At 33.0% G+C, this 24,486-nt stretch overlaps 1 protein-coding gene across 1 annotated transcript in view; it reads left to right on the forward strand.

Annotated features, from left to right (window-relative positions):
- Positions 1–24,486, forward strand: part of LOC122515479 (homeobox protein araucan) — an 85,994-nt gene that overhangs the window by 53,192 nt on the left and 8,316 nt on the right. The window contains exons 5-7 of the mRNA XM_043632847.1: positions 10,924–11,282; positions 17,438–18,440; positions 18,529–18,611. Coding sequence (XP_043488782.1) covers positions 10,924–11,282; positions 17,438–18,440; positions 18,529–18,568 — 1,402 coding nt within the window. The 3' untranslated portion in view covers positions 18,569–18,611. The remainder of the gene's footprint in view (positions 1–10,923; positions 11,283–17,437; positions 18,441–18,528; positions 18,612–24,486) is intronic.

The raw sequence follows: 24,486 nt of genomic DNA on the forward strand, positions 1-24,486 counted from the left end.
CTCTTAACAATATATCAGAGACTAACAAATTATTTTCCTTAGTGATAAGAATGAAAATCTTTATTAAGTGATAACAAAGTTTAATATAATATAATTTCGTGTTAGAAATTTTTTCCAAAATTGGCGGGCAAAAAGTTTTTAGGTTAATTCGATATTATTGAATAATTTTATAATACTCTTAACAATATATCAGAGACTAACAAATTATTTTCCTTCGTGATAAGAATGAAAATCATTATTAAGTGATAACAAAGTTTAATATAATATAATTTCGTGCTAGAAATTTTTTTCAGAATTGGCGGGCAGAAAGTTTTATGGTTAATTTGATATTATTGAATAATTTTATAATACTCTTAACAATATATCAGAGACTAACAAATTATTTTCCTTCGTGATAAGAATGAAAATCTTTATTAAGTGATAACTAAGTTTAATATAATATAATTTCGTGTTTGAAATTTTTTCCAAAATTGGCGGGCAAAAAATTTTTAAGGTTAGTTAGATATTATTGAATAATTTTATAATATTCTTTATTATTAATTTTATAATATCAGAGACTAACAAATTATTTTCCTTCGTAATAAGAATGAAAATCTTTATTAAATGATAACCAAGTTTAATATAATATAATTTCGTGTTGGAAATTTTTTCCAAAATTGGCGGGCAAAAAGTTTTTAGGTTAGTTAGGTATTATTCAATGATTTTAAAATACTTTTAACCAAAACTTTGTACATTAATTATTGTCACAAATTGTTATCTTACAAGTTATTCTTGTTAATCTTTTATGTGTAACTTTCAAGTTACATATTAATGTATCGATATTTTATTCAATAATTTCATTGTCTTCTTCAAAATAACGTATACATTTTGTGTCTCCTTATTGACCAATAACATTTTTGATAACGGTTATCAGCTTTAACCTAAAATTTCGAAGTAGTTTTGCTTGTTGTCTGCAGATCAAAGTCAAAGGAATCACTTTATCCAATCACCATTATTTGTTCTTGTATCGGTGTTTGTGAATTAACAAAAAGCGTACATAATAGTTTTTGTACTACTTACTATTAATAATATATTTGTTTTTATATATTAACAATTATTTTTTTATTATTTGCATATTACATAATTTTGGGCTATAATATACATTGAACTATAATAGGTGTATTATTGATAACGCTTATATTTTCTTTGCTTTCTAGTTTTATATATGAGAAACCTAAAATATGGATACACGAAATTAAATAAAAATATAAGAGTAGTGAAAATAAGAAGAATTAACTGAAATTAATTAATCTGAAGGATTTCTTATTAAATTCTGAGAATCAGATGAAGATCATCGAATAATAATTACCTGGAGGTGCATAAGTAGTGAAGAATCATCATCAAATAAGGAAAATTCAGAACAAACAATTGTTTGGCAATCTCACACGTATCATCCAACATCAAAAATAGTTTATAACATTTAAAAAAAAATGACGTTTTAAAGATCCCAAAGAATCCTACTCACGTATAGTCTATTTTCGAAAATTATTTGATGATAAATTAATAAATAAAATAATAGATGCAAAGAGGTTTAAAAAATAAAATACAAATAAATAATGTTATAGAATTCCATACTTAAGATTTTCTATACACAAGTATAAACGTTTTAAGTCATTGGTTCTTCAAAGTTACAATATGTATTAATTATACTTTTGTTTTTAAATAATTGATAACACACACACAAATAATTTAAATTAATATAATATTAATATTATATAATAATAATTACATAAATATATAAAATCATCACACACATATTTAATTAATTATTTAAATTAATATAATATTAATATTATATATATATTATTGTATGTATACGAAACAAAGATAATAAGAAAGAGGAAAATGATTGGTTAATGTTATCTTTCATTTGATATCAATTTCAAAACTTTCTTCAGAAATATTAAAGACTAATAAATCATCTTTTCATTGTCAAAAAGCTTTCTTATCATCAATATTATATATATATATTCTCATTGTTAATTATATTTAATATAATTTTGAGATAAGGAGATAAAGACAGTTATTTTCAAATTTTGAGACATAATAACTGGATTTTAGGATCAAGTAAATATGACATTTATATTGGAATAAATGTAATGGGATTTATTTTAATACTTTAATGTACCATATTATTACTTGTAATTATACTAAAAAGGAAATGATAAAGATCCATTTATAATTTTATTGTACACACATTAGCACAATACTTGAGATAATTTTTATATATTGTATATCCATTCATGCCAATAATTGTTTTATTATTTAAATAATTATTCTAATTAATAAAATAATTGAATCAAGCAAACTGGTCCTCTTTATTGGCCTAATAATTATTTTGTGTAATAAGTCCATACGATTCTTTTTGAGTAAATAGAAAAACAGGTTGGACATAGTTGCCAATTCAATTTATTGGATAATAATTTAAATTTGTTGATCTACTTCATTAGAACTTTTCATTATGTAAATTAATGTTGATTTTCACAAATAGAATAGACATTTATATTTCATTATCAAAAAATCAATTACTATGACATCTAGATTAAATCAACAGTAACAAATATATTTAATTTCTATCCCTATATTAATGATTTTAAATATAAGGACAAGTAGAAGTAGTAGTAGTAGTAGTAGTAGCAGTAGGACAAACTGTATAATTATATTGAAACTATTATATAAAATAACAATAATTAAATCAACAATGACTGACCAAACAATATCTAATCATATATTAATGACTTAAATAAGAAATCAATGATGACAAGAACAAATAAAAGTAGTAGCAGTAGCAGAAATAGAATAATTATCCTGAAACAATTATATAAAATAATAATAACAATAATAATAATAATAATAATAATAATAATAATTGATTTAACAATAACTAACCAAATAAATCTTATCATATACTAATGACTAAATAAAAAAAAAAACAAAGATGACAAGAGCAAGTAGAAGTAGTATTAGTCAGAGAAATAGAATGATTGTAATAAAACAATTATACAAAATAACAATAATAATTATTAAATCAACAAAAACGAGCCATACAAAACCCTATCATATACTAATGGCTTTAAATAAAGAAACAAAGATAATATGAACAAATAAAAGTAGTAGTAATTAGAGAAATAGAATAATTGTAATAAAACAATTATACAAAATAACAATAATAATTATTGAATCAACAAAAACGAGCCAAACAAAACCCTATCATATACTAATGACTAAATAAAAAATAAAACAAAGATGACAAGAGCAAGTAGAAGTAGTATTAGTTAGAGAAATAGAATAATTGTAATAAAACAGTTATACAAAATAACAATAATAATTATTAAATCAACAAAAACGAGCCAAACAAAACCCTATCATATACTAATGACTAAATAAAAAATAAAACAAAGATGACAAGAGCAAGTAGAAGTAGTATTAGTTAGAGAAATAGAATAATACAAAATAATAATAATAATTATTGAATTAATACAAACGAGCCAAACAAAACCCTATCATATACTAATGACTTTAAATAACAAAAAAAGACAAAGATGACATGAGCAAGTAGAAGTAGTATTAGTAGAAGTAGTATTAGTAGTAGTAGTAGTAGGAGGAGGAGAAATAGGAGTAGTAGGAGGATTGGTTGGTGGTAACATGGGAGGCTGTAGAGTATGGTTGGTCGGGGTAGTCGGTTGGTCGGTAGATTGGTAGGTAGGAAACGTTTGCACATCCGAGCCCGGGCGTAACTATTGGAGCTATACACATGGCCTCTATGAGCTCGGAGGACGTAATTACGCGCGTTCTGCCAATATTGGTTAACCTTTCGAGGTTGACGCCGCGATATGCAAAGCCCCTAATGAGTCGCTCGAGTGGCCCCGGTGTCTAGTATTATGCGTTCCTCCTTGCAACCCCCCTCCCTTCCCTTGCTTCACATCGTTATTACCTACTACCGTACGTATTCGACGATCCTCGTTCTCCCTTTCCTCCACCTCACCCTCCTAACTCTCCTTCTACCCTATTTCCTACCCTACCCCCTTCTATCTTCTATACAAGTCGTATTACAGGACCTCGTATCGTCGTCCTCTACGTTCTCGCGAACACCAAGCGTGCTTCGAAATTCACTCTCACATTTTCTATCTCTCTATCTATCTCTCTCTCTCTTTCTCTCTCTTTCTTTCTCTTTCTCTTTCTCGATACTCTCGAGAGAACTAGAATCTCCATGCCTTAGGGATTTAATTAAATTCCGCGACAAATACTACATGGAATGACCTCGGAGAAGACTCTTCCTTTTGGCTTTTAGGATTTCCTACCAACCCCCCTAACTAAAAGGTTCTTATATAACTGGGAGAGACGACGGTTTAAGGTCGAAGGTCTAAGATTTATGCTTCGAAGAATAATCTCTTAGTTTATGGTGGGGGGACACTCTATGAGAAATGTTACCGAAAACTCATACAAGATATATATATATATTTTTCTTGTTGTATTATATTTATTATACTTCAAATGAAGTGTATAAGTAGGATTGCAATAACGTGTTGCTGAGTTTTATATCGTCAATAACAGTTTCCAATTGAATGTTCGTTCACGCATCTGCATTGGATCGAATGGTCCTCTCTCTCTCTCTCTCTCTCTTTCTCTTTCTGTTTCACTCTCTGTTTTCCGTTTCCGTTCGTTGGTTGGCTCATTCTCGCATATGCGAGGCAATCGCGTCGATATATCCGAGCGATTCTCTCTCTCTCTGCACGCAACGGTAACACTTAGTATGTAAATGACGTTGGGCGTCGTTCTGTGTGTGGATAATTGCACCACGACGACTACGACGACTACGACGACGACGCCAGGGGCCACGTGGGAGGCAGCCAGTCGAAATTGCGCATAGCAATGAAGGCTCTCTCTTTCTCTCTCTCTCTCTCTCGTTCGTAGATTGCATCTACGAACGGCGAACAATGTCGTATTTTTTTCGGGAACCCTGAAATGGCCGCTTATTTCCAACGAGAATGAGAGAGAGAGAGAAATAATGAATGAGAGAAATAGAACAAGTAATTCGAATATCGAGTAGGACGTTTTCAAATACTATTCTATATGTTTTTTTCTTATTTATTGAATGTTTTTTCTGTTTGTTTCTTTTCGTTTTTATTTTTCTTTTTAAATGGATTGTATTTATTATGCATTTATCTGATGCAATTCTTTTGCAAATTATTTTACTCTTTGTTTTAAATTATCATAAATTGTTAATTGTTATAATTTTAATATACGGGATGGTTAATAAATTGAAGAACAAGATGAGTAAAATATGTCTACCATATTTATATAAATGTATAATATGGTAACTAATTATTTTACAAATTGTTGATCAAAAATGTTTAAAATTATTGAATAAATAAATTTAGTTATAGATCAGTATTTTGTAATATTTTTGATCAATAATTTAATTAAATTGTGAGTATTTTGAATTAATTATTACTGTTAAGTTATGATACAATACTTATCTTAATCCTAATTTAATCTTATTCCAATTAATAATTGTGACAAATTATTATATTAATACTAAACAAAATATTCATACGACTTTATCATTTATTTTATAAAATACATTTAAATCTTTCTATAATATAATAAAACTAGTTCATTTCGTGTTGTATCGAAATCGTGTAAAACATAACCTAAAAAGAAATACAAACTAGGCCTTTATTATTTCCTAATTATTAAGAGAATGAAGTTCGTTATATGAGGGTTGTTTAAGTTTATTAAGTCATGCTATATGAAAACCGTGTAATTAAAGTATCATATCATAGGAAGATTGTTTTAATTGTTATATCGTGTTATATCAAAACTGTGTACCGCATTAGAATAGGGTTGAATGCATTAAACAAAAAATGTTAAAAAGTATTTATCAAATAAGTAACATTATTTAAAATTAAATTAGTTTAAAATTAAGTTTAAATTTAAAATTAAGTTTAGTAAATATAAAAAAGTAGGGGTGGTAAAGGGGTAATGATTTTAAGAAACACTTATCGACCGAATACAAAGCCAAAATATTTAAAAATACTTAAAAAGTAAATCAAACTTTAAAAATTTTTTTTTTATTAAAGTCTAATTAAACTTAAAATTAAATTCAGCGAATAAAGGGAGGTACTTATAAAGGGTAAATACCATTTGTCGAAGTATCATTAAAATTCTCTCTCTTATAATATTTTTTTTACAGCAGATAAATTCTTTATTACTTTTTAACACGATATACTGACATTAGTCGATTCTACTCTTAAATCGAGAATAAAGATAAGTAAAAATTTTCTGTCTAATGAATCGATGTAACTAACAATGAAAGTAATTGTTGGATCATACTTTCTACGAAAGACAATTGAAACTTTGATGATACATGACTATTACAATCGAATTAATTGACGTGACAATAGATAGACAAATAGATGCGGATCGAATAATAAAGTTCAGTTAAATGTCATTGTTACCTATTTTTGACAACAACAATAAGAACAATATTTATGCATCTAAAAAGTGGAATGTATGTTCCTACATTTACCGAATAAAAATTATACTACATATTGGAAAATATTCAAACAAGTTACCTGGAAAAATAAAACTGGTATATCGCAATGTGTAATAATTCTCTAATATTATACATTATGCAAATATTATTTTTAATTTTACTTTATTTTACTTTAATTATTTTGTATGCATATTAGCACAGTGAATTTCTACATTTTGTGTACAATTTGATATATTAGGTTAGGTCAAAAGTTTCTGATTGATTTCAACAATGAATTAATTTGTAAAACTTATTGTCATAATTTGTAAATCAGATAATCGATGACGTTAATGACACTCAATTTATCCAATTAATGCTGATATTAATTGCATGAAAATTCAGAATCCACGTAAACGAAAATCTCGTTTCGACAAAGTTCATAAATATTTTCAAATAATATCTTCAAAATCAAATACCCGATCACATGGATGACCTAAGGAAGAACAGAATGGAAAAATTCCGAGTCTGTTAAATTTTGAAAATGTCAAACCCGTACTTCGTCGTTCAAACAACACAAGGATCGAGGCAAAAGTATGAGGGTTATTATTCTACGCGAAAGGTTTTCGTATCCTTAGCAGCCAACGTTTGTATCTTTATCTTATCCTCCCTCTGTTATTCCAAGATCTCTATCACCCCCTCGTGCAAACAGTGGACGCGATTTCTAAGAATAAAAAAAGAACAAAACTCTTTGACTTCTTCTACTTCTTCGAAAAAGTAAAAGAAAATGTGAAAACGAGTGATTCAGTTCGTTCCCTTTTTCCGTTAGTTCCATTTCCGTATTCCTAGACAGAATGACTAGAAAAATCGATTGAGAAAAAACGATTACTAGGATTCCATTTCTTCCACTGTTTCCTAGCGAGATCAGGAAGAGTAAAAGGAGGAAATACTTTGAACGAATCGGGAGAAAAAAGAGGCCGATTTTATTGGCTTTGGAAGGAGAACGCTACTTTCTCGGTGGCCGCCTTTCCCTTGTCCTGGGGAGTTTAATAGAGGGTGAAACGCACACTCAAGCTTTCGAATCTTACGAACAATTTCTTCTACACAGTTTCCACCTTCATTCCTATCAATCTTCCATCGAAATCAAATCGTCATTCTTGGATCAACTACTGGAAAGAAATTCGAAAAAAGAACATTTCACTGAGTTCGTTGGATTAAACTTCATTTCTTTCGTTAAAGTATATGATCTTGTCATTTATTAAATGAATGATCACAAATTAATAAAATTCTTTCATTCGTTTGACAACAACACACTTACTCTAATTAACATTCAATTATTTTTCTTTAGAATTAATTGAAAAGATAACCTAAAAATCAAATAATATCATTTTACTGAACTTATCCAATTCTTTGTTTAAAATTTTATGATCAATTTGATAATACAAATGTTAAAAACATTCTCATTGCTTTGATATTACCTCTTAGAATTAATTTGCAAAAAAAATAATCATAAAAAACAAATACAGAAATTTAACTTAACTAGTTCTTTTGTTTTATTGCATTGTTAATTACATAAATAATAACAAAAATTACCTACAAATTAAATAAAAGATTAAAAAAAGAATACCTAAAAAATGATACGATAATCAAATATATATATAGTTTGAATTTTAGTCATGATTCATGAACAAGAAATGCTAAAACTAACCTCAAACAATAAATCAATTTCTTTAGTTTAACTGATAACAAATTTACGAAACCTTTAAACCAGTTAAATATCAAAAGACCAGGGAATGATACAATGATCAAGCATAGTAAAAGTGTGTTGGGTTTGAAGACAGGAGAACGGTACAAAAGGAGAGAGATCTCATCGGGACATTTGTTACAGTCGACCCAGTTGGATCGGATCCGATAGGGAAGGATCATAAAGAGAAGGGAAGAGAGAGGTGGTAGTGTTCGTAGTATAAAGAGGAAGAGGAACATCTCCATTTGAATATAAGAAAGCAAAGCGTGCCTCTTATAAAAGAGTCCTCTCTTCTTTTGCCAAAACAGTTTGAGTGTGTCTTCCTGGAAAGCATAACTATTTTCGGAGGAGAAAGATTTCGAACGTTGATAAGAACAAGAACAAGAAGGAAGCTGAAAAAAATCCAAACAAACGCAAGATGGGAATTCGCGTTAAAATCTATACTCTTGACAATAATACACATGTAAATGTAATATACGTACATTTGTTTAAGCAATGTTAACAACAGTGTTATAACACGATTAATTCATTCGGTATTATATAAAAACTATGTAAAGTTTAATAAAACAGAGTATTAATATCATTTATGCTGTATGTATATTAGACAAATTTATTCAATTGTGTTATATGAAGAAGACCTATTGCAATTTTTCTGTTAATGTGTAACTATTTAATTAAATAAAAGAAAAAAAAGGAGAGAAGATATTTCGAGCCAAGGAAAGTCAAAAAAATTGATAAGCGCACATATGCGTCCTTAGTCAACGCGGATTGCTTTCATTAGACCCATATATGCGCCCATATCATTCAAAGAGTTAAAGTAAAAAGGATATAAAAAAAAAGAGAACAAAATACAAGCGAAAAGTTTGCATTACTCGTAAAAATATCGTATCGTGTCGACATCAGATCACTGGTACTGTATCACTGACAAAAACCTTATACCAATATGTATATTTTTTTTATCGATGAGTCGTAATTTCGTGGCTTTTTTTTGACGTCCATCGAACGATCCAAGGTTCGTTACGGTCCCCGGCGAAATATCGTTCTCGGGGTTTTGGCCGATGTGTTTCTCACTATAATATCCCGCTACTATAACACATGCAACGGCCGGTTCGTTTCACGAGCAGGATAGATCGTCGATAGGTATTTTAGCCCTTAGTATATAATGGTTTGATACTATATCTGTATATGTATTATACAGCAAGCACTCTGTAACACATTCGCGTCGTTTCCTCGTGGGGTTGGGATGGTGTACTCCAGAGAATGTGTACGAGAGAGAGAGGGAAAGAGAGACAGAGTGAGTGGGTGAGAGTAAGAGGAAGAGAAAGGTAGATGAAGGGATAGGGGGGAAGTTAGGGGGAAAAGGAGAAGGAGGAGGAGGAGATCGATCGAATCGCCATTATGGCGAGCGAGCGAACTGAGCGCGTGAGCACCGAGGGTGCTCGATGGAATCACGCCACCGTTCGGGGGTTTATTCTCCGTATATATTTACCAGAGTATCAGCTACGACCTCCTCCAGGCTCACCCCTAACTCCCCCACCCCATATCTTACTTCGTTCACCGATAGAATATGTCCTTCTCTCTCACTCTCTCTCTCTCTGTCTCTCTCTTTCTTTCTCACTGTTTCTCTTTGGAAGAGGGTGCGTGGAAGACTCCTGCGACGCTACCTACCTCGAAGGGTGAGCCTAACGCGTCTAGGAAAAGCCTACGGAATTTCACCGTCAAAATCTGCGGGGAATTCGCACCCCTCCAAAAGTTACGCCACTTTTCCGCAACCTCCTCTCTTCCTTCTATTTGATATATTGTGTATATATATATATATATACGTCAAGGATATTTATTTTTTTTTTCCTTTTTATTTATAGAGAATAAGTGTATATAGAGTGACTATCTAAAATATTCGGACATTAATGTATGACTAAGTTTTTGGTTTTATATTTTGGTTTTTTATTTGAGCAATCATTATAGTTTGTTTTTATATCATTATGTTTTTAGTATTTGATTTATTTTTAAATCTCTTTGTTAACTTATATAATTTTTCTTTTTTCTTTTGGACAATTTAATGGAATAAATATTTGTACATGTATACATATGTTTATTGCTACTTTATTATTACTATTAATGTAATTATTTTTGTTATTACAAGTTTTATTAGAAACTACATTTTATTAGAAGCTACAAATAAATGAAACACGTAATTTATTTGTCGAAGTTTCTGAAAATCGTTAGCTAGATTTCGTACATTACTACATGAAATTAAAAATAGAAATAAAATGATGACAATTTTGTAATATTTCGAAAACCGTGGCTCTTCCCAGAGTACATTATTCTCTAAACAAATGAACAGCAGACTTATTAAACTTCATCAGATCTTGAAAAAGCACACAAGAACCCGAAAATTTATTATATATACTTATTAATAAATGTTATTCACCTTTTGAATGCTACGGGCGCATATATGCGTCCAACTAAAACAATCCGTGGAGACTAAGGACGCATATCTGCGCTTATCAATTTTTTTTCCTTTAATTCTTATCAAAATATTTCATATTAGCAATAAATTGTAATTGTTAGGCGAGTTTCACACTTAAAGGGTTCAAATTCTTATCAATAATCCTAATTTTGGACCTTTTATTTTTGATGATAAAAGGGAACCGTTTATTTTCAGATACGGAGCAGGTTACGATTTAGCCGCGCGACGAAAAAATGCGACGAGGGAATCGACGGCGACCTTGAAAGCATGGTTGAACGAGCACAAGAAAAACCCTTACCCAACGAAAGGCGAGAAAATCATGTTAGCGATAATAACGAAGATGACGTTGACCCAGGTATCAACGTGGTTCGCTAACGCACGAAGACGTTTGAAGAAAGAAAATAAAATGACCTGGGAACCGAAAAATAAAACAGATGACGATGACGATGCTGTGCTCACGGATTCGGAGGATAACAAGGAGAAGGATGAACTTGCGAATGATAATCGAGGGGACAGAGTTGGCGATGATGCGAGGAGAGGTCTTGATGATAACGGTAAGATTTGTAAATATTTTATTTTGTTAAAATGGTAATTACAATATTACAAAAGAATTGATTTTATCGTTATTTATGTTGAGGTTATGTTAGTGGGAATTGAAATTATAAAATCAAGGTCAAATCTTGGAACGTTAATCGGTTTTTTAATGTATGTAACACGCAAGTGTTGTAATGTTTAATGTTGTAATTATTTGTGATTGATAATTAAAAATGTTAATGGTGAATTAAAACATTAATGATTGGATTATTTGGAATCATATAAGATCGGACAGTAGCCTAAAATGTTAGTTCAATTGGTTGTTAAGGTATTGGAGATAAAATTAAAATTGTAGAGGACCGATAATTCATTTTTGGAATATTTAAAAATCATTTTGATTTATTTATAAATAATAGAGTAATAATTGTTTAAAATTATCTGGAAATCTTTTGAAAAAAGATCCCGTAATTTTATATTAAAATAGGATTTAATCAGTTTAATGTGCCAGATTTAATTTGATAAATTCACTAATCGTTATTGAATTTAAATAAATTTGCATAGGAATTTAGAATAATTAAATTAATTATTTAAAAAAAAGTATTAATTAGAATAGACCTAAGATTTTAAAATTATGATTGTTCAACAATACAAAAAACATAAGTAGATTTCATTACACTTAATAAATTAGAGAGTAAAAATTTCAGATTTTAGATTCTCAAGTCTACTTTTTTTCGTATCCCAATAATTTGAAAATTGGAAATATTCTCATTCACAGTAAATCAAGCTTGTTAACCTTAAATTGATATATCGATGATTGGACAATTTTCAGTTATATTTGGAATATTGAAATTGGATTTAATCTGTGTAACGAGTCAAGCTTAATTGGATGAATCCATTAATCGTTATTGAAGTCGGGTCAATTTACATAGTGAATCGGATTGATCAAATGAATCGTTTAAAAAGAAAGACTGATTGTATCAGTAGGATTGACCAGGGATTTAGAAGTTACAATAGTATTCCATGTTGACATAAAAAGATATCAAGAAATATACATTTTACAGGATCCTATTTAATGAAGACTATAATTAGTTAATTATGAACATTTTTAAGAGTAATTGATTACAACAAAATTAAGAATTCAAGATTCTTAACGCATTGCGTGAGAAGATTTCAAAAATTTTTAGAATGTTTATTGTTATTATTAAGCAAGGAAAAATTTCAATGTTGATAATAATGATGGTCCCCCACTTTCAACAAGTGTTCGTTTATCCCAACATGACTATTATTTACACGGATAAATACCTGACAATAAAACATCTTGTTTTCCATAAGTTAAATCCAATTTGTTTCCAAGTTTTCCAATTGAAAACATAACCTGTCCAATGTAAATCAAAGAATCAATCAGCAAAGTATATATGTCCATTGGATAATACAAAATTACTGATCCGCAATATATTGAGTCCGATTTGTTTCCAACATCTTTAAATTTCAAACATAAGGTATCCAATGTAAATCAAATAATCACTCAACAAGTAAGGTATTAACATGAAAACATATCTGACCATTGAGTAAATCAAACAACATAACTACTGGACTTTATAATATGTTACGTCCAATTAGTTTTATACGTCTTAAATTTCCAATTTGACCAGTCTTTAGTAAATCAAATACAAAAGATACAAGTCAAAGAATCAGCATAGGAAAGTAAATTATAACAAACTCGTAACAGCGTACGTATCCTTCGAAGAGGAACTATCATTCGATCCGACGTTTCGCGTGCGACTCGAAACCACGACCGTTATATCATTTTGAATTAGCATTTGTTGAACACAAGAAAGAAAGAAATAAAGAAACAGAAACAGAAAGAGAAGAGAATTCGCGATCTCCTTCGAGTCGGAATGTCGGTAGCGTGTTTACCTCGCGTGACTAGTTTCCCTGATATCGAGTACCCATCGGTCTCCGTTTCAGATATTGCGCAAGCATCCATTCCGTTCCACAATGAACGAATTCTCGTACGACCTCACCCTATATGGTTAAAGACCGACTGAATCGAGAAACGGTTCTCTTTCAAGTAGATCGAGTACGAGATTGAAGAAGTAGCTTCGAGCAATAGGTTTAAACCAGTAAACGGGATTCATCCATAGATGGTAGAGCTATCTTAAATCCTAGATATATCTAGTAGTATGCTTGGAACGTCCTGTATTCGATTCACCTATTCTCAACAAAATCAAACGTTCTTATAAACCCCTTCATTCCCCCCAACCAATTGAACTCAAACGGAATGTTAATAAGAACCGAAATGGAGTTGCTCCGTCAACAAAGTTTCAAGTATTACACGTGAAAAACTCGTCATCCTAATCGTCCCGCTAATTACAATGTCTAGATAATTGCATAAGAAAGGAAAATACCATATGTAGCAATGAATTGTCCAATCCCTTTAATTGGACTAATCCGAGTCACGAAATCTAACAAATTCCATGCCACCTTTACTATTCCCTTTCTATCTCTAATTCCTAACACGTACGGCCTATTCCAAAGACCCCTTCAACCCTCCTCGACCAACTCCTCATTCTCTTTCTCTTTTATCTCTTTCCCTATAAATCTCATCCCCAGCAGAGTCCTGTTAGAAAGAAAACTCTTTCTCATTCTCGTGCGTGCCGCGAGAGAAGTTTTTGGGTTAGACGATTCGCGGGAGTCCAATGTAAGAGTGAACAGGACACGAGGCACACTATATCGTGGGGGCGGACATAATAGTTCACATGTGGGTAAACACAGTGACGGGTTGCGGGTTGCCGCGCAAAGAGATTAATGGCCTTCGGTTTGGTCCTCCATCCTCACCCCCCTCTTACTCTGTATTCCCCTACCAACCATTCCACCATTCCACTCCTCATACCCCTCTACACCATAGTGGAAGCGAACGGGCCGTACGGTAACGTACTCCGGGTGTCGTCGTAGCTACGAGCAGGCCTTTGCGCGCGCGCACTAACGCGCACGCACTCACTCACTCACGCAGCTACTAGTCAAGTCTACTCTATCGGTGAAGTTTTGTTGTGTTGGTGAGGGTGCGGCCAGGCTGAGTAGCCATCCATAGGAGCATGTATGCTACGTGCCACAAGCTCTCAGTATCTATATGTTATATGTCTATATATAGTTTATATATATATAAACTTCTATGTACTCAGGAATATATATATGTGTGTATAGTATGTGCATGTGTTTATAAGTGTGGGGATATACATGGGACGACAGCAGTGGTTCGAGGTACGGTGATGTATCGGCGCCCGCGGCGAGACGAATGGTACGGACCCTCCTATGGCCACCATTACCCCACCGCACATTGGCCAATATCGGCTCTCCTGCTGTCCTTCTCTCTAACTCTCTATCTATCTATCTCTATCTATTTCTCTCTCTCTCCCTCTCTCTCTCTCTCTCTTTCTCTTTCTCTCTCGTTCTCCCTTACTGTTCCGATCATCTAGGTATCGTCCGGCTGCGTCACGAGTCCCCCTAACACGACACTTCCATAGGAGTTACGTGATTTTGGGAAAAATCTCTTCATTCGCTTTGATTTACCGATACCGGAATAATATGGTCAACTTGTTTCTTTACGTTATTTATTCTTGTGGATATTAATCAGCTTTCGGATTGCCCCCCCTAAAAGTTTCGAATAATTTATATTTTCAATGTATTCAGAGGCTTTTATCATAATCGGCACGAAATTTTTGAGCAACCCAATTCCCAGGGTTTACTGGGACACGCTGTGTATTACCGATTTTAAGGTTTATTTATTTATGGGGCTGGGGGAGGGATTTGTTGGAAATAGTTCGTGCAGATTTATACATTTTTATTCAATTTTATGTTATCCAATAAAGCGCATTGGATTATGCGAAGCAAAATTAGGATTATTCGGATGATCGATGCTGATATTCAATTTAATATTTTTGTTAATTAAAGACAATTTTAAACGTAGTTTGTTTTACATAAATAATATTATTCGACAGGATCTTTTTGGATAATTTAATATATCGAAAATATAAATCGGATTTATATTTACTAATTAACATGTGGTTTTCCGAGCAATGCAATGCAATTAATTTCAACAGTTTTTTTAATTAGTTGCTAAATTATACATTTATATTATGATACTCTTTAGATTTCCATTACATCATATAGCCTAACTAATATTCCAGCTAATATTTAATGTAATTCACTTACACATTGACACTTATCTTACCACTACAACTAATAATCAAGCTTAACAAAAACTAGGGTTAATACAAATACACATGTTCATTTAATCTCATTATCACAAAAATGAAAAAATATTTGATACCCCATTCAACATCACATTTACTTATCCTACAGATAAGAATATTCCAAAGTAAAATAAATGAAGTTAATGGGGGCGGTGGGGTTATTAATTAAGCAAAAGAAAAGAAGTAAAAGGAGGAAAAAGAAAAATAAATGAGAATAAACGATGAGTATAATGTGTAGGTAATTCTGAGAAGTAAGATAGTCTGGCTATGGCGATAATTAATGAGAAACCTTAGCCGGTAAACGTGCGAGCAAATATTTGCAGACTACTCGAGATCGTTGTCCTACACGCTCATGCTTATAGTGGCTTTTGAGTAGTAGGAAATTCAAAAGGGGGAGAGAAGACCATCTTTGTGCTCATGAATTTCTACGCCCTGTGATACTACCACCGGACCCGTAGAGTAGTAGTGGTCACTTTAAGCACGTGCCTGTAGTAGTGGTACCTACCAGAGGGTTGAAAAGTTTCGCGAGTTATACTAGGATATATTTGACGAAGGGGGCCTGCCTTTTTAAAGTTTACCCTGCTGGTATAAAACCAACGTTATGTATCATTAAATTTAGTCAACCGTTACGTTTTTCTTCAACACGGTGAAGAAAAAAAAAAGAGAAAAGAATGAAAAACGATGAAAAACTCAATCCGAACACATTAAATTAAGTATTTTATTAACGAGATTAACTTCCTTTATTCCTCGGATTAAATCAATGAACATATAAAAGAATCTAGATAACCGGTTACGTACGAATTAAATCTTTTTATTCGCCAGTAAAACATTTAACGATCGCACCTCCCCCTAAAAAGAGAAATCCAACGTAAAAATAAATCTCTTATGTGAGAGTTGTATTATATACGTACACCCGTACCACGTGTATGCATAATAGTTTGGTTTACGATACAAACGATTCGAGTAAGTTGAATGAAATTCTCCCGATCGAGATATCAGTCGGTCTGGCGCGAAGATTATGAGATTAACGGCTGATAAAAGAGGGTCAAAAGTTAAAGAGCCACTTGTGGACTCGACGTTAGTATCTATTTAGTTGCCCCATAAGGTTCTCTTTATAAGGGGGTGCTTGCACCCTAAGCTTGATCTCACTTTCTCTCTTGCGTTTCTCTCTTTCTCTCTCTCTCTCTCTTGCTCTTGCTCTTGCTCTTGCTCTCGTTGTCTCTCATTTCGTAGTGGCAGCAGCAGTAGCAACGGCAGCCCCTTTCCAGCTTGGGAATTATCGCTTGACGACCCATCAAGTAAACCCTCTGCCGACTCATTCGAACCTCTTAATGAAATTCTCACCCCTGACTGACTGGCTTGGCTCGATGGCTGGATGGTTAGCTGGCACAGACAGCAGGAACGATCCTAGAGTGCCCCGAGAGAGTTCAGAGAGGGATCGAAGAAGGAGAAAAGAGAGATGCCTTGTCTCACTCGTTCAATCTCTTTCTCTTTCTAACACGCACACACACTCTTTCTCTAACATTCTGTCTTTTTCTGGGTCGGCTTCGGTGCCTCAAGGGAAAATAGAAATCTCTCGCGCCCAAAGTGGTTGAAGGCTCCACTCCTTACTTCTTTTTTTTTTCACAGCATCCCTTACAGCTTTACTATATAAGGGTGTGTTGGGAGAGAGACCCTTCCAAAACACGCAAGCCCCGCAGGATGACTCGTCCTCTTACTTCTCTTATGTCTCATTTTCACACCAGGGATTATAAACCATTAACGATGATACTCAGTGCATTATACGCGTGTCTAAATCCCATTAACTGTTTCATCATATTTAACGTGAATATTACTTAAGATAAGGTAAAGAGGGATGATAAGGGGATATTTGTTTGTGTTAATTTATTTATTGAAACGAAGTTAATTGATTTATTCGACAGAACCAATGAGACACGTCAAAGCGGAACACCTGCAACACGAGAAAGACCTCGACGACGAGGACGATCTTGATTTGGAGGAGGATCCGCGAGGACGAGAGCTTCCTTTTCATCACACGATGCAACATCATCATCATCATCATCAGGGTTATGGAACGGATGAGCATATGAAGGACGAGGGTATAAAAACGGACTGCAGTGGAGGTGGTGTACCAATTCCTGCGACTAAACCGAAAATCTGGTCGCTGGCGGATACGGCCGCTTGTAAAACACCACCACCACCTTCTCACCCTCATCATCAACAATACCATCATCTACATCATCAACAACATTACGCTCAGCAACAACATCACCTTGGAAATCAAGTACACCACCATCACTCGCAACAACCTTGGTTAGGACCTGGTGGTGGCGGTGGTGGTGGCGGTGGCAACGGCGGTGGTGGGGGTGCTGGAGGTGGAAATTTGGGTTCCTCTTTCGCATTACCTTCTTCAGCTTCCATGAGTCCTTCGGCAGCAGCGACGGCACCTTACTCCACTGCAGCAGCGCGATACGGTGGTTTCCTTTCAACCTCATCCGGTGGCCAACTTCATTACAATCCTAATTCCTCGTCTGGTACCACATCATCTGCATCCTCTTCCGCTGCCGCGGGGTTTCCAGAAGTTGGTACGGATACCCCACCTCAGACACCACCCAATATGAAGGTGGCTACTCCGAATGGGGTGATCCAACCACCACCAGCAGGCTATTGCCCTACTGGGAATACCAATCAGACGAGCAACGGTAATCCTAATCATTACGCAACCACTCATCCTGGTGCTGGGGGTTATTTATCTGCTACGTCTGGACCTGCTGGTGGTGCTTCCTCCTTTGCATCGAGACTACAAAGCTCACCGCACAAGGACTTCTCACCGGCGGGACAAAATTCTATTCTTCATCAACACCAAACCACTGCCAGTTTACCACCAACAGAAGCTACCACAGCGTTTAAACCCTTCTACAAAGGGTAAGAGTCTTATATGTTTCTACTCAACTATTACCCTATTCTGATTGTTCTTTAAATGAAGTTTACATTTATTTTGATGATGTTTCAGATCACAATCTATGGGTAGTGGGTTCGTATCGCCGGTTTAAAAAACATCCTAGTGACTCAGGAAAATCGTCGCTATCTCTCAAGGTGAGTTATCAACGGAAACGTACAATCGATAGGTCGTAGGTTATATTTGAACAATCATTTAACGAATTTCGAATACCAATCGTTGTGAACATTTATTAACGCTTTATGACCATGATACGATACGTTTTCTCCTACATTCCACGTAATCGTTTAATCGCTCGCGATTAATCCCCGTTAGTGAAATTAACTGTGCAATGTTAACCTTTCGTAATATCATGTTATTTCAAAGTTGCAAACTTTAAATACGTGTATATTAGATTTAATTCTATTTTAATTTGTTAATATAAGATTAATCGATAATTCGTGCGTGAAGTTTTTAATATTTTTGTTAAGTCTAAATAATAATTAATGTAGTTCAATGAAATTGTATATATTGTAATATGTAACCGATGCTCCTAATATCAAATTGCAAATGTTTATTGTGGAGATCACGAAATTTTAGAAAAAAAAAAGATTCTTGGAATAAGAATTTATTGTCCGTTTAATTTGATAACAAATTTTATCATCTTTTCGAGATCTACTTTGTTTCGTTAAATATTTAACTTAAAATGAAAGAACAACAAAAATAAGGAACAAAACAATTGTAACTATTCGCAATCAATAAAGAATAAACATTTATTTATTGTTGGCACCATTGACCAAGATTTATTTTTCTTATTAATCGATATAAGATTTCAACTTTATTTTCAGACAAACTTTTATTTTAAGTCAAGAATAAAAGAATAACTGACGTTTGTCTGCAATATTTCTTAACTTTAAAAATAATTGGATTATACAAGGTTGAGAAAAAAACGAATGAACATCATCAGATATTAATACGAATACTTGGATTCTGTTTATTTTAAAACCCATCACGAAACTCGTTCGTTTTGTTGTTTTAAGATTTTTCGTTCTACTCTCGTAACATTAAAATCATACTTGATCACAACTGCGGACCATCGATAAGGAATAAATAATCATTTATTATCGTCATCATTGACCAACATTTATTATTTTTCATTGATTTCAAATTCATCGCAGGGTTAATTCATATTTTGTATAAATGTAGGCTAATTTTACGTGAAACAGATAACAAAAGAGGCGAATAATTTTCGTTGGACGCATATATGCGCCCGTAGCACTCGAAGAGTTAAGTAACATAAAAGAAAAAAAAAGAGACATCAAAATGAAAAGTTGGATTCTGTTTACCTAGAAACTCTGACAACAACCCGGTTCATATTATCATTTGGTCATGTCAGTTTTACCTCTCATAGGACTCCGAAAAAAATCATACTAAGGACATAACACAACAACAGTGAACGACGACGATCGATCGATAAAGAATTAATATCCCAGTGTGTGAGCCGTCGATTGGTCGTTAGCCTGAGATTCTCCCGTTGAAATAATAATAGCCAGTGTTGTGTGGGGTATTGAGTAGCGCGTGGGCAGTCGCTGGAGGGCGAGAAAAAAATAAAAAGAAATAGAAAAAGAAAGAAAAAAGTCAAAAGAAATAAAGGAAGAAAGAAAGCAAGCAAGCAAGAAAGGAAGGAAGAAAGAGAAAGAGAGAGAAAGAGTCTCTCGCCACCTTCTTGACAGTGACAAATGAACGGAGATTTCAATCAGTGAATGGAATCACCGTCCTGAACTAGCTTCGTCCTTCTCTTACACACGCATGATACACGCGTAGGTCCTTGCGTGCGTGTAACGCTTGGGAACACTATACTCGGACACACCTCAACCTGTCGCGTTAGTAACCGAACGAACGACTTCAGCGGCTGCCTGGTCCAACACTCTCTTCACCTCACCTTTCCACTCTTCTTCTTCTTCTTCTTCTTCTTCTCATTTCTTCTCTTCTTCTTCTCCTCTTCTATCCTCTCACGAAGGAGATACCTTTCGATGCGACGAAAGACGATCGGATTTGAAAACGTACAGTGCTTTCTCTCTCTTTCTCTGTTTTTCTTTCTTTTTCTATATTTTTTGGTTATGTTCTTTCTTTTTTTCTTTCTTTCTTTCTTTTTCTGGTTCCCATCTTATTCCGAGTTTCTCCTCTTTCTTGACGTTCCGTTATTCCAATATTTTTCAAGTTTATACTTCTTAACGCGCATTGAGAGAGTGAAATTTTAGTTGCGCGCGCATCCTGCATCGGAAGCATGAAGTTAGCCGTTAAAGCGAGTTCGTTAGTATGAAGTTAGTCGATAATGAATGTTCGTTAGTATGAAGTTAGCCGTTAAAGAAGATATTTTTTGTATCAGATTACTTAATTCATTTTTTTCAATTGAATGAACAATTAAATGATAAATAATTCATTTTACGTGCTTATTTAAAAATATATCCTCGTATATATTATGTACAGATGTTATCGGAAGTTATTATTTCATTTAGTTTTATTACAATTTATGATTTAAAAGTGACATTTTTTTTAATTTTCCGCTTTTATCTCTTTGTTGAAGGATTTTATTTGGGAATTTTTTGTCGAGAATTTTACGTGTTTTAATACTGGTTGTTCCGTAATAAATTATTGTTAATATGTTTATTCGTTATTTTTTTATTTTCTTTTTCTTTTTTATTTTAGTCGCGTAATAGTTAGAATATAATTTTTTTTTTCCTATTTTATTGTTTAGTGTCGTATCAACCGCTTATGAGATTACTAGCTAAGAAGAAAAATAGATAAAATAATTGGTATGTATCGAATCGTAAAATAATTTTTTAACTGTGTGTATACTTTTTTTTACCGCTTTCTTTTTGAATATCTTTGTTTTAAAATAAATAATCAATTAATTAACGGTGTACTATATACATATATATAAGTAAAAGTATAGTATATATATAACAACAGTACTACTAATATATATAAACTGTTTGAATATTTTAGTATTTGACTGTTTTGTTTAAAAATTTCGATAAACATATATTACAACTATTTACAACTTGTATTTCCTACAAATTACTATTGTATTATCTTTATAACAATATAAACTAATAAAATAAAAGTTTTATTCTCAATATAAAAATATTAACAATGAATTTTTTTTTATTTTTTTTTTCCTTACTATAAAGAATAAAATGTTTACATTTTCCAATTACTGAAGTCAGAAGTTTAAGTATTTCATGTTTAAACAACCAACATTGCATGAAAATTTTAGTTTTTCAAAAATACAAAGAATATTTTTAGAAAAATCCAATAAATCAATAGGTTTATAACAAATGAATAATTCATCTGTCATTTGAAATGTAATTATAATAATAGAAAAAGAAAACAAAGAAAGTAAAAATGCATGGAATGTAAATCAAGAGGAATCTAAGATAATTCAAAGAAAAATTGCGAAGTGGAAAAGAGAATCGTAAGAATTGTTCTCTCGTTTCCTTACAAACGATAGGACGATATTCTCATCTCCAGGGTTTACTCTAGCCGTTCGTCTTTTCCCAAACCTCTCGAGAAGTCCCCATAAAGTCAAGTCTTCTACATCGTTCCGAAAGGGGTTATCTGATTCAGTTCAATTCGAATTGACTATGAGTTAGAAAATAAATTACTTTTTGATGCATTCCAAAATCCAGAATAAAAAATCCACGATAGAGAGAGATACTTCTAGAAATTAAAACGAAATCTTTCGAAATGCATAAAAAAAACATGAAATTAACGAAGAAATCAGAGTAAGTTGATTTATTTGATCGAAATATTGGTTAGTAGAGAGAATTAATTTGATTTTTCATCGAGTTAATTGAAGATGATTTAATTAAATTTTATTATTTGAATTTTAAATAAAAATTTTTCACATTTTTTGATAAGTATAATATAACCTCAAAATGTTCACTTTAGTAATATAAACATGCAAAGATATATAAATAGTTGAAGTATATATATTTGACTATATTTATTAATTAATTATATTTTACAAAAATTAATAAAGTAAAACACGTAAACAAGTAAAATAAACATTACCTAAATTATTTTCTGTATTTAATATAACCTCAAAATCTTTTACTTGAGTATCAAATCAACGTAATGTTAAATAATCCAAATAAATTTCAACTAAATAAATATCTAATAAATTTAATAGGTGATTACCGAAATTAGAAATCTAAAAAAAACATAACACATCAATAAACCTCATAGTATAAACCATAGAAACATTTCGATTCAATCAAATAAAAATTACTAAAATAATTATCCTTACATTTGAGAATTATATAAACGTAAGTTAAATTAATAAATATTTCAAGTATACCTAATCATAATAATTAACGAACAAAATTTCCCCTTACTCATTTCAAAAAAAAAAAATTGTCAAAACAAATCTCAAAGAAAAAACAAATCAACTTAATTTAAATATACCCCGTTCAGTTCCACCAGAAGGAAAAAATGATTCCAACAATAACATAGATCAGTTGGTAGACGTTAACAGGATGAAAGTGGACAAAGATCGGCCTTGTCTCACCTTTCACATTAGAGATCTCGAGCGAAACGAGGTGACGACGAAGATTCGCTTGAATCTTTTCCTAAGAGTCGGCTTCTGCAACGCAAAACTCGTCGTGGATTGGGATGGACGTTGTTGCTTTCGTAGGATGGCAAAAGTCAAGAGAGTAAGAAAGAAAGAAAGAAAGAAAGAAAGAAAGAAAGAAAAAAAGAAAGAAAGAAAGAAAGAATGAAAGAAAGAAGCATCCTTTCGGAGGGAGCCGGGTGTTAGCCGGTACTCCCTTATCTCGTGGCGATCTGATCCTAATTTATAGCCGCGTCCCAAATAAACTAGTTTTCGCTGTCGTCACCTCTTGCCTCTTCTCTTATCCCCCAAACCCCTCACCATTGAGTATCCCAACGCGGAGAGACCGTTGTTGGTTCCTCGTGCCTTGGTCGCTTATAATGCTACTCTCCTCATCCTTCTCAAACAAACAAACACACACACGTACCACATACACACATTTACACATAAACACACTTTTTCTCTCTCTTTCTCTCTCTTTCTCTCTTTTCCACATTCAAGCATCTTGATCTTTCATCCTCTTCCCTGTTGCCCCTTCGTTTTCCTACTATACAAACGGACAGGTATACGAGAGCATAAGGACCAAGTTGCAGTAGAGTGCCTTTGGCAGCACCTACCAAGTAGAGACTATCTTCTTTCCTTTGCTCCTCTTCTTACTTTTTTTTTTTTATTTTTTCGTCTCTTCTTCCTTTCGATCGAAAAAAAAAGAGAGAAACGAAAAAGAAAAAGAAAAAAGAAACACAAATAAAAGGTGAAAAGAGGAAGAAACGTCCCTAGGACGTCCAGCCCTGTAATTGGCAATTAGCGTGAGGATATTTAATTGCCATTAGGGTAGATGGTGGGCTGGCTTGGAGAACCTCAACCTCAGTTACCTTACCTTACCTTACCTTACCTTACCTTACCTTTCTTCCTTCCTTCCTTCCTTCCTTTTGACCCAAAGCACAACTCAACACCTTACCTCTTACCATATTTACACGATCTCACTTTATCTGCATAAAATTCGCGACCACCAATCGGGAAGCAACATTCGGGAACGAAACTCGTCCCGAGTACTTCGGACCAAGGAGAAAGGATAGGCGATCTTTTTAACGGCTTTAAGATTCCAGGAGGATTCAGGTGTCTCCTTAATAAATCCTACCAACCGTTCTCGCGATTCCTACCCTCTAACACCCCCTCCCACCCATCTCAAACCTCTTCCTCCCATCCTTTGCTCAGCTCCCCCCACCCCTTATCCCACTTCTCCTTTTCTCCATCACTTTCCTTTTCTTTCCATCCTCATTTATTTCTGTATTTTGTTTTATTCCTCGGTTAACTCGAAAATACTTTTGCGGATAAAAAGAGGATCTGACTGACACGTTCGCGTTTTTGGAATTCTTGATTATTTTTACGAAAACAGTTTACGGTGTCCTTCTTTGTCC

The sequence above is a fragment of the Polistes fuscatus genome, unplaced genomic scaffold (genome assembly GCF_010416935.1).
Source record: "Polistes fuscatus isolate 324 unplaced genomic scaffold, CU_Pfus_HIC Scaffold18, whole genome shotgun sequence".
Taxonomy (NCBI): domain Eukaryota; kingdom Metazoa; phylum Arthropoda; class Insecta; order Hymenoptera; family Vespidae; genus Polistes; species Polistes fuscatus.